Below are 12,208 nucleotides of genomic sequence, written 5' to 3'. Positions count from 1 at the left end.
TAACGGATCCAAGAAAATTTGAAACTAGTTGTGCAAACAAGGCACTAAATCCCCTTTTTAGGAATCAGAATACTCGCCACTATACTCGCAATATAAGGCCCGTTTGACATGCGTTTTACTTTAGGTGTTTTGTTTTTGGCTTAAATAGAAATAGCGTTTTTACTATTACAGTATTTTGGCAAAAATCGGAAGCATATTTGAGAACGATGTTTTGCTGTAGAAATGTCGGAAACAAAAATATGTAAAACACGTTTGGTAAGTCATGCGTTTCAAGAATTTTAAAAACAAAACATGTTTGGTAACTCCAACTGTTGTAAACAAAATAAAACAGAAATAAAAAATATGTTTGGTTATCATTATTTTTAATTTATTTTTATAAATTTTAAATTTATTTATAAATTTATTTCTATATAAATAGTCTATATATTTTTAATAAATTTATTGAAATTTGAACACACAAACACACATATATATATATATAACCAAAGTGTAATTACAGGAAGCAACTGCTTTAGCGAAAATGTAGAATGTTAGTTCTAATAATTGAACCAATAATTTCAACCATTTTGCATGTTATCTTGATCTGAAACTACACTTCAAATTATTTGAAATTTCTTGGTATAGTTTGTTCCTTTGGTGATGATTGTCCATAGGTTTGTATTTCATTCATTTTGCTCATTTTTCGCATTAGCGAAAGAAGAAAAAAAAATACTACACAGCTCTGATAATAATTTTCGACTCTTATAAGTCTGCACTGGTGGGAATTTAACTCCAAAATACAGATTCTTGCATTCTCTTTTGTAAAAAAATGTAAACCCCCACCAAATTATATATATATATTAATTTTTGCAATAACCTATTTACAAGTTATTTGCAATAACCTACTTCAAATTTATTATCATTATACTTGTATAGTCCAATTCAATATTAAAAATAAATAATCTTTAGTCACATTTTACTATACTACATGAGAGTCAACATTTGTAAAAAAATTTGCAATAACCTATTTACAAGTTCTTTACAATAACCTGCTTCAATTTTATTATCATTATACCTGTATAGTCCAACTCAATATTAAAAATAAATAATCTCTAATCACATTTTATTATACTACATGAGAGTCAACATTTGTAAAAAAAATTTGCAATAACCTATTTACAAGTTCTTTGCAATAACCTGCTTCAATTTTATTATTCTGATACCTGTATAGTCCAACACAGCATTAAAATAAAAACAAACTCAATTGAAAGCATAATTGAAATAGAGTGTATAACATTTACAAGTCCTGAAATATTCAACCAACAAATTAAACACGTTTAAGTTGTACATAAAATGTTTGGAACAAAGCATTAACAATACGTAGTTGTCACTAAAAATTAATAAGAAGTTCATAAAGTGGATAACAATGGCAACGACACATCATCTTCATAACAGCACATGTGGCCTTCAAGAGAGCATTAACACACTTCATATCTGCAATAATAGCATTTAAGTTGAATTATATATCTGCAAAAAATATTTATATTACATATATATATTGCAAGCTCACAATAGCAACAAATATATTACATATAAAAGAAAAAATATACTATCACATTCAGAAGGATCAAGAGTGCAGAAGAGAATTCCAAATCTGATCAGCAATAGTATTACGCAATTGATCCATTTCTCGAAGCTGAGCCGAAGGCACATGCTCAACAATCTCATCATCTTCACTATCACTTTGAGGAGGATCATTACCATCAAATATGTCATCAGGCTGATGCTGATTTTTGATAAAATTATGTAATGTGTAACAAGCCATTACAATCAATACTTGTGTTGAAAACTTATAAGGAGGCATTGCCCTCAAAATAGCGAATCTCATCTTCAATAACCCAAAGCATCGCTCAACTATATTTCTCAAAGATGAATGCCTATGATTGAACACTTCCTCCCGACCACGAGGTTGTCTAGTCCTACGGTATTCCTGAAAGTGGTAAGTATGACCTCGAAATGGGGCCAAATAATCAAGCTTATTGGTATACCCTGAGTCCACCAAATAATACTTACCTGCCATGTTTAGAATACATAAAGATATATACAGTATGATAAACTAACCATATATTAAGTGAATTTATAAAAAAATATTACCTGCTGGTGGAGTTGGAAAGTTCATTGCCTCATTTTCAGTACACTCATTTAGGATTCTCGAATCATTAGCTGAGCCTTCCCACCCAGCTAGCACATATGTGAACCTCATGTCAAAGTCACATACAGCCATTACATTTTGTGTGGTATAACCCTTTCTACCACGAAATGGAAGTTGTGTACTTGCTGGCAGAGTTGCAGGAATGTGGGTTCCATCTATAGCTCCCACACAATGCCTGAAGTAAGGTTAAAACCTAGAAGACTCTCTAATCTTATTCGGAATCACAGAAAAATTAGGAGGGGTAATGATATAGGTGCCCAACTGACATACTGCATGCAACACAACATGGAAGTGTCTAGAAATGGTTTCAGTGGAGTGTTGAAATCTCTCTGCTATAACACGATTCCTTTGATTATGAGATAAAGTGAGCAAAAAGATTGCCACTTGTTCATAAACAGTTAAAAATTTAGAATCCTTTAGCCCTATACCTTTCAGGGTACTACACAATATTCTAAAAACTTCAGGGTACATCCTAAAATTTTCATAACATCTTTCTCTATGGCCGTTTAAAATCTCCATAACATATGTTTCCCCTTGTAAAATGGAATCCCTACAACGCCTCTTTTGATAGAAGTTCTGATCTTCTAAAAGAGCAGCAAATATTAAGACACTCTCATTATCCTCCTCATCGTCAGATAATTGAATTATTCTTCTTATATTGTTCCACACATCCATTGCCCTATTTAAAGATTTAATACAAGCAAATCATTTAAGTTAATAAGCAAATCAATTAAATAATAAACAAAACATTTAAATAATAAAACAAACATTTAAATAATGGTATTAAAGTATTTGAGTACTAATAGGCATCCAAGAAATAAAAGTATTTAAGTTATTATAGCCTTCCAAATGTGAGATAATAAAAGTATTTAAGTTATTACAACAATCCAGATGTGAGATAATAAAAATATTTAAGTTATTACAGTAATCCAAATGTGAGATAATAAAAGTATTTAAGTTATTACAGTTATCCAGATGTGAGATAATAAAAATGTTTAAGTTATTACAGTCATCCAAATGTGAGATAATAAAAGTATTTAAGTTATTACAGTCATCCAAATGTGAGATAGTAATAAGTTAAACGATGACACAAAACACAATCATCCATAAAGAAAAACTCAAACATTCAGTGCCCAACCAATTCTTACATCCTCAGGTGCCGAAAGAAAAAATTTCTGCCACTTCTCAGAATCATGTAATAACTTCGATACCTTAGCGAATTGGGCCATCTCAATTCCAGGTATTTTTTGTAAAAGGAGCATGGAGGCGTCAAACATTTCATAATCTCTATCCTTTTTTGAGGGAGAGAGAACTTCATCATCTCCTTTCTCACATGAAGATACACGAGTAGAAGTAGAAGATGCTTTAGCTGCTTTCTCTATTGCAGCTTCCATTCTCTCAGCTCTCCTCTCAGAATTCTCATTCATGTTTGACAAGAATGCAGCTATACCAGGAGATAAAGCATCTCTTTTGGCTTTCTTACCCTTACGTAAAAGTGGGGGACTGACCTCATAACCCTCTTCCTCATCATCGTCATCATTGGGAGTGAGCAAAATGATTGTGGGTGGTGTTGTAGTGGATGGGTGGGCATGCATCCCTCTTGCATATGTGTCCCCAAATATAGTCGACAACTTGTCAAAATGCTTACATCCATACTTTTTATACTTATTTGCATTCGTAACAACCTACAAATTTTGTTACAATATTAACCACATAACCAATAATATACAAGATTTTATTATTTATTTATGACTAATAATTAAATTACTAACCTTGCACAACCTGTCCCATCTCTCTTCCTCAACTATAACCATGCCCGTCTCATTGTTATATCCCACGCCAATCTCCGATAATAATTTCTTAAACTCAGTATAAATTTTCCTCAAACCATTAAACTTATTCCGAAGTTGGGTTAAACCAAATTTTCTCCCCGTTTGAACATTCATTTGTTTGACTAAATTACTCCAACCACTTTTACTCAATGTTGTGCCACTACGATTATTAGCCTTAACTTCTTCCACCATAATATTCACAAATTTTTCAATGAGTGACTCATCCCATAACAATTTTCCATCGTTCGTAACTTCAACCACTTCTTCAACTGTGAGAGAATCACCGCATTGTTCCACATTCTTAACATTCATATTCATCTAACATATTAATAACAACACTATAATTAATAACAAAAAAAAAAAAAATATTAAACTAGGAAAAACTATTGATGGTATTAAAGTTACTCTATCACAACTACTGATTCATGAATGTTTATACTATTAGAATATGTTTATTCCTCTTTTATACATTTGCTAGAAAGAGCTTATGATTTTAGGTTTTACTTAGTTCCTAGGAAACGTACATATAATTAATATGGCATAAGTGCTGGAGAAGTTCACACATTTAATAAAGAATACTGAATCAAAATATAAAAAAAAAAAGAAACACAATTTCAACTATGGGTAATCAAGAACAACACAAAACATTAGTGGTAAACTAAACAGGATTATATCATGACACTAAGCAATAGATACAATCTAACTACACAGAAATAAAAAGATGAAAATGAGTGTAATTTATGCTTAAAAATTAAAAAATAACAGGTGCATAACAATAGGAATCGAAACAGTTCTCCAAGCCAAACCTTATCTAGATAACCCACTTAGTTAAAATAACACATACTCCTGAACAAAAAGATTAGATGAATATAAATCACTATTCTTATAAGTGTTTTTTTTAAACTAATTTCTATTTTTCATAGTAAGGGTGTACAAGTGTACAACATGGAAGATAAAATTAAAGAAAATAATACAATAATTTATTATACTATATATACTATACATACTGTATGTTATGTACACATCAAGTTTTGAGTATTTAGCTTTAAAAATTTTACAAAATCAACCTCTTCAAACCCAAACGATTCTGAACCTGAAATAACAAAAAAAAATTATTCAATATTCTACATGCAATTCAATAAACACGCATATATCATCTAGTATTCAAATTTTCGATAAATACTTAAGTTCTTAAACAATTACAAAGCTAACCATTGTCATCTTTAAAGTTAACCATTGATCTTGAATTTGAACCAAAGACAAAAGGTGACTATAACAAGACCATCTTGCAATCAATCATAAAAAATGATATCAAAGTCATGAATTCTCTCTTCCCAAATTGGTAAATGAATTCTTCCTCACACAATTGGCACCCACAGAGTGTCACATAGTTGTGATTTAGGTTGATTTCATTACCCACATAAAATTACTTTATGACAAGTGAGAAATTAGGCAGAAAGTTTAATAAGGTATTAATATGCTGCATCTATTTATTGTATATTGGAAATAAAGAAAACCACAATTAGAGAGAAGTTGTGAAAGTATTTTGGCGAAAACCACAATTAGAGAGAAGTTGTGAAAGTATTTTGGCGAAAACCACAATTAGAGAGAAGTTGTGAAAGTATTTTGGCCCAATACCATTCATAATTAAAAAAAAAAAAAAAATCCACACACCATATGAACCCCCCAAATAGAAATTATAGAGCAAAATTAGCACAAATCAATCTTTATGCAGCATTCAATCTTTATGCAGCAAACTAGTTATCCAAACACAAACAAACAAATTCACCAATAAGATTTCCATCAAAACTAGAATGATTAAAAGAGGAAAAGGAAGAAAAAAACAAAAAAAAAAGTGATTCAAAAAGTTCTCTAATTAGATAAACTAAAACCCCAAAAATATTATAGGAAACTTCAAAGACAGAAATATAGCAAAATTCTGTAAATGAAATGTAAATGTGTTATAAATGAAATGAAATTCAATTATAACACACCAAATAACATATTACCATTTGCTTAGAGAAAATTATATATTCAACATATTTCAGCTTCCAACACGAACAAAAAACATTGAAAAAGGAAGAAGAAAATCAATTACTGGTCTCATAAAATACTACAGTGAATTTAAAAATTCTCTTAATTAGATAAATTAAGACCATCTTTAAAAAATTATAAGAAAAATTCAACAGCACAAATACACCTAAATGAAAAAATAATAGTTAATTACACTATAAATATGCATAACTCATCTATATATGTGTGCAAAAAAATTAGAGAAGAGAATTCATATAAAGTAATTACGTGATTTATTCTCATTAAAAATGAAATATTTGATTAATTATCATACAAATTAATGTGCATAAAAAATATGTATGCAGATGGATACACTTTGTAGAGTGAAAAATCTTTCATTCATTATTCATTAAATAAGTTTATAATGACTAGGAATTTAGATAGACTAACAGCCTTTAATTATATTAAAAAATGTTACAAACTAATTAGTATATATATTACCAATAATTAGTATATATTATATTAGTTAAAACATAAGAAATAAAATTTCTATTGACATTTTATATAGTAGTATAGAGAGATATGGTATTGATGTACCTAAAATTGTTGGAATTTTTTTTCTCTCTAAAATTGTTGGAATGACTAAAGAAAATCATAAGAATATTTTCTAATTTGCATCCATAAATTGTTATGACCATTAGAAGAAAAAATGAAAAAGTTCAAAATAATAAAATGTGAATTGCAAAAATATTACAGTGTTCAATATTCACATTACCTTTTCTTTATGAGAAATTGAGAACCGACCACTGCAATTCCTGTATTCGTTACAACCATTTTTAAAGTTTTAGTGCAATTTAAGTTCAGTTTTTATGAGACTGCAGATTAATGTATATGTAAAATTGTATATTGCCATTCCCTTTATTAATTAGATGAAATAAGCTCTCTGATCCTTTCATTTTCTTTAAACTTACAAAACCAAGAATCATTTTCCAAAGCTCTACATATTTCTTCAACATTTTCCTCTGTAAGTGGCCTACTCTTATATTGTATTTTGTTCTAATTTATTAATTTATCAGTTTTGGGGTCCTCAATAGAACTGTTTCTGGATCTTTATTACTTGTTAGTAGTCCACCTTGTATATAGCACTGAGAGTTGAATTTTGTAAGTGCGTGTATATATACATTAATATATATATATATATATATATATATAAATATAGACATATTCTTACATCTAATCAAAGGAAGATCTGAACAGAATGCAAAAAAAAAAAAAAAAAAAAAATTAAATAAAAAGAAAAAAAGAAAATCACTGAAGATCTAGATCTAGGAAGGCAGTGAAAAATTTAGGGCTTTAGGCCAACTTCTAAAGATAAGACGAGCTAGGGAAAATCATTGAATATAGTTCTTATGGAGTACATGAGAAGCACAGTTTTCTTGTTTCACAACTAAATCGAAGACACAGTCTTTAAAGAGGAGAGAAATAGAAGAGAGAGTACTCACCGCAATTCGTGCTTTCGATTTTGTGCTTGTTAACGACTTCATGCTTGCGATTCCTTTGGTTGCCTCCTAAATCGTCTTCTCTAGGGTTTCAGATTCCCTTTCGCCTCCCAAATCGTCTCCCAAATCGCTTCTCTAGGTTTCAGAGGAGAGAGAAAAGATCGGGCCAAAATGTTACAGACGACGTTTTAAAGTTACTTCCTCCGCTACAGTTCAAGACCCAACTTACTTCAAGCGCTACAGTTCTTTTTATTGGGCTACAGTTCAGAAACAACAAAAAACACCGAAATGGTGTTTCAGTTTTGGGCCAAAATTGTGCACTGTTTAAAACAATATTTTTGTACTGTTTAAAACATAACAAGGGCTACCAAACATGTTTTTGGGCCTGAAATGGAGCCCTGTAACAAAAACACCAAAGTAAAATACATAACAAACAGGCCCTAAGTACTTTACTTTTCAGTGTGTACCTATTAATTATTTATTTATTTATTTGAATGCACCACACCCAACGCTGTTTATATTGGCTTAAACTTATATTATTAATGCTTTTAAGTTTCTGGTAGGATGATTCTTATGATAATTATGTAACGAATATGGAGACTACTAATCTGTTTAAATCCTACTTATAAGTAAATTCTATTATGGGTTGTCCAAAAGTCGCGTTGGAAGATTAGACCGCGTTTTCATTAAAATGCTCCAAAGGTCGTTGTTTCCAGTAAATCGTTGACAGACGAGTAATATGGCTTCTCTTAAGCAGCACTACGACAGAATAGTAACTTACTGTTCATTACATAATTTTATAATGATTATTCTAGACAGATCTTAAGCATTAACAATATTTAACATTCATGTTAAACCCATCTTCCAGTATGGCATAACAGGATTCACAGGATTCTGAATTTATCAAGAATTCAGAGTTAATTGAATTTACTGATGTTCAGAATAAATTGAACAAGTGGACTATTCCACCCGTACATGCAATCAGCATTTACAAAATCGGGATGCTCGATCTCGCTAATCTGTGGGCAGTTAAAACCATGGAGCAGACAATGCAATTGAGTAATCAGGACACAATAATTAAGTTATTGTCTCCACGAGATCTTCAGAGATACATGAAAAAGTACAATTATATCTATATAGGTATAATTCAAATTGCTTTTAAACCTTTAACCTTACTTGGTATGGATGCTTGTATTCAAGCAACACTTAGGGATGCTAGGTGTTTAGATTTTCACCCTTCTTTGATGGGTGCACTAGAAACCAGTCTATGTCATGAACCGGTTTACTTTGATATATATCTTAGTTTGAATCTATTTTTGACGGATAGAAACATATACGAAGCAGCTAGTCTTTGTGTACAGACTCATGGATATAATTTCTTACCTGGATCGGAGGTGATAAGTGTAATTTATCGCATCCATTATAAGGTACTTGATACCTACTGTCCGAAAGTCATTCGCAAAGACTCTAAAGGAGTAACAGCGATATGGGATACAAACATGTTCACTTCGAATGTTGCCACAAAAAGGATGATTCCTTAGAGTGAAATAACATTCCCTGACCATTGGACAATTCTTAATGCAGTTCCTGCAAAACCTATTCTCAATAGGAATTTGGACTGTGTTATCCAAGATCATGATGGTGATGCTCTTCTTAATTTTAGAAGATCTTTAGATCTACCTAGATCTACATCATCTCGAGGACTTAATGTTCCTTATAAAGTTTCTTACCCTCCTTCTCACAACTCTGTTTCAGGAATATGTAAGGACAAAGATGAATTCACAGAGGATGATCGACTCAAGCTGAAGGGAATCCAGCAATCAAAGAATAAAATTCCACAAGGCGTTTATGAACCAGCACCAAAAAATGCATCACGTCGTGAATTTGGAATAGAGTTCAGTCCCACACCATTCGAGATGGGTGTTGGAGAAAAGGCTGAAGACAGAAGTGAAGAAAGAGAAGAATATTAGTTTTAATGGATTTTACACCTGATCGAAAAGCCATTAATGCTGAATTTCAACAGGAGAAATATCATGAGTTTAGAAATTGGTATTTTAAAACTTTTGATAAAGAAAAATTATAGTTTTATAAAACACAGTTTTATGAATATCTTCAAGAAAAACAAATGGTTATACCTTTTGTTTCTTGGTTCTGTCTGACACATCATTCCATTATGAATTTAAATATTTTGGATGATTTTCTGAAAACATGGACCACTAAAACTGATAAAGTTAGTCACTCGGTCCATCCCCCTACTGAAGCTCTCCTTTTGAAAACCACAGATCAGGATACTGGTTGTAAAGTAGAAACTAAGGCTTATAGCCAACCATCTTCCTATATTGATAGAGAAACCAACTTTATTGTAAAAGAAGATATTTATAAAGTTTACCGACAGAATAATTATACTAATGTCTGTGAGGACCTGCATTTTTATCATTTTTTCGAACATTTTAGCATTCATGCATTTTTTTTTATTGTAAAAAATATGATTATTTTGCAAATGTGAATTAAACATCATTATGTGTTAAGAGATATTATAGACTATATTATGCAAATAACATATTTGTCAATTAGTATTTCATAAAGGGCATCATGAACTTTTTGTTTCGCAAATGGAATACATGGTATTTGATAATTTGATCAAGGGCAAAGTAGACTTTTACTATGCAAAATAGCATAATTGGCATTTGGTTGGTTGTGAAAGGGTATTCTTGACTTTTATCATGCAAATGACATGAATGGTATTTAGTAGGAAATAAAAGGACTCTTGAGTCCATTTCTTTTGTTGCTGGGTTTGGAAAGTGGTGTTAAAAGAAGAGGGTTTTGGTTACAAACAAAAAAGGAAAGTGTTCTTCACTTTCTAGTTGCTGATTTTGATCCATTTTTGGTGTGGTTTTGAATTGTTGAGCAAGTGTTCAAGCTTCCCTTGAGGTAGGATTGTCTAACCCTCAATTCCTTTGCCTTTAGTGAGTTATCTCTTTCAATTTGAGTTGCAAAGTGTATAAACAACCTAAACTGATGCTGAAACTGCTTGGCTGAAATTGCATGCTGCTATTTTGCTCTAATTCATATAAATTCGTTATTTATCATGCATAGATGATTTGATATTATGATACTATAGTGAATTAGCTTTCATTGAGAATTAGTTTCACATAAATTGGTTGAGAAATGAATTTACCATGAATTTTTGAAGTTAGAGGGTTCTTGCTGGGCATTCTGGGTTGGGGCAGATTCCGTCCGAGTTTTGTTCATCAAACCTGCTTTAGATGGTATGGTATTTTGATGAAATAAAATTTTATGTTAAAAATATAGTCTTTTAACTTTCAGCGGCCTTTGGATTCACTCCATTTGGACGAAAATTGAATTTACTATGAATTTTTGAAGATGGAAGCTACAGGCTGGAAATCAGTGTCTGACAAATTTTTATTTCGAAATTGTGGATTAAAACTGTTCCAATTGGGAAGGTATTTTGTTAAACTAAATTGACACTTTCAAAGTACATTTTTTAAGCTTTCATTAGGCTTTGGACTCACTCAATTTGACTAAGAATTGAATTTGTTATGAATTTTCAAAGATGGAAGCTACAGGCTGGAAATCAGTTTCTGGCAGATTTTAGTTCGAACTTTTGGGTCAAAACTGTTCCAATTGGGAAGGAATTTAATTAAACTAAATTAACACCCTCAAATTACATTGTTTAAGCTTTCATTAGGCTTTGGAATCACTCAATTTGACTTATAATTGAATTTGTTATGAATTTTCAAAGATGGAAGTAAAATGCTACATGTGAACTGTTTACTGTTTAGAAACTTTGGAACATGACACAAATGTGCATTCATCTTGCATGGTCATGGGGTTAAGGTTAGAATGGAAAAAGGAAGTGAAAGTTCAATAAAATGATTTTGAAAACTGGATAACAGGGAGGTGCCTTGTATCCGTGAGTTAAGAAAGTGGGATTGATTCAAACCGGACAAGGAGTTGCCTTGCCTGTGCAGTTAATGGAAATCTAGAGAAGACGTAGGAGTTGCCTACGCATAATTGTGTCACTAGGCCCCAAATGATTACAAGGAGTTGCCTTGGATCAGGGATAGATGATCAATTCTCTTCTCGTGGTACAGGGAGCAACTCTGGCCGGATTACATTAACTTTTTGTGATGGAAATTGGATTTTTGGGAAGTGAGAAGTGTCTGTGGCATTAGCATTAGCATCCGCATTGCATGGCACTTCATTTTATTATCCTACATGACATTATTTCTTTCCCGAGTTTTTATGATCCCATTATCCTTTGTCTATTCTTTGTTTGGATTCACGGAGGTATTAAGGAGTGCGCTTTAGGCAATTCCTACTGAGCTGTGGTTGCTCATTCCTATCTTATTCACATCTTTTCAGGTCATAGCATGGATGGTGTGGAGGGTGTTCCTCCTCAGCTGTAGACAGAGTCGGGGCTGGTGTTGTTGTGTTATATTCCGCATAATAGACTATGTTTTGTATTATATTTCCTAGAAGTTTCCTGGCATGTAATAAATTTTCTTTCAGACTTTAAAACTTTAAAGTTTTAATATTTGCATCTTATCTATTTATTTTCAGTCTTAATTTTATAAAGAGAAATAGATAGGTGGATGTGTGATTCAGATAGGTTACAGGGATATTCAGTGATTTTGAGACTGTGATTATTT

The 12,208-nt window shown here is 31.5% G+C and overlaps 2 protein-coding genes and 1 long non-coding RNA gene across 3 annotated transcripts; 1 reads left to right on the top strand and 2 right to left on the bottom strand.

The window, feature by feature from the left end:
- Positions 1–1,606: 1,606 nt before the first annotated feature.
- Positions 1,607–2,866, bottom strand: LOC132280835 (protein ALP1-like). The gene is made up of 3 exons (XM_059782589.1): positions 2,620–2,866; positions 2,134–2,346; positions 1,607–2,052 (listed from the first exon to the last, which is right to left on the bottom strand). Exons 1-3 carry the CDS (start codon positions 2,864–2,866, stop codon positions 1,607–1,609), a joined length of 906 nt encoding a protein of 301 aa, XP_059638572.1.
- Positions 2,867–3,309: 443 nt separating this feature from the next.
- Positions 3,310–4,335, bottom strand: LOC132280834 (uncharacterized). The gene is made up of 2 exons (XM_059782588.1): positions 3,964–4,335; positions 3,310–3,876 (listed from the first exon to the last, which is right to left on the bottom strand). Exons 1-2 carry the CDS (start codon positions 4,333–4,335, stop codon positions 3,310–3,312), a joined length of 939 nt encoding a protein of 312 aa, XP_059638571.1.
- A 5,979-nt stretch (positions 4,336–10,314) lies between these two features.
- On the top strand, positions 10,315–12,112 carry LOC132284967 (uncharacterized). The gene is made up of 2 exons (XR_009472403.1): positions 10,315–10,466; positions 11,922–12,112. It is a non-coding gene; the product is annotated as an uncharacterized LOC132284967 (long non-coding RNA).
- The last annotated feature ends 96 nt before the right edge of the window (positions 12,113–12,208 follow it).

Source organism: Cornus florida, unplaced genomic scaffold (genome assembly GCF_030987335.1).
Source record: "Cornus florida cultivar Cherokee Brave unplaced genomic scaffold, ASM3098733v1 CherokeeBrave_3.0.0_Hap2_Chr11, whole genome shotgun sequence".
NCBI lineage: Eukaryota > Viridiplantae > Streptophyta > Magnoliopsida > Cornales > Cornaceae > Cornus > Cornus florida.
The sequence above is the reverse complement of the archived record's forward strand: the minus strand, read 5'-3'. Positions and strand labels throughout refer to the sequence as shown.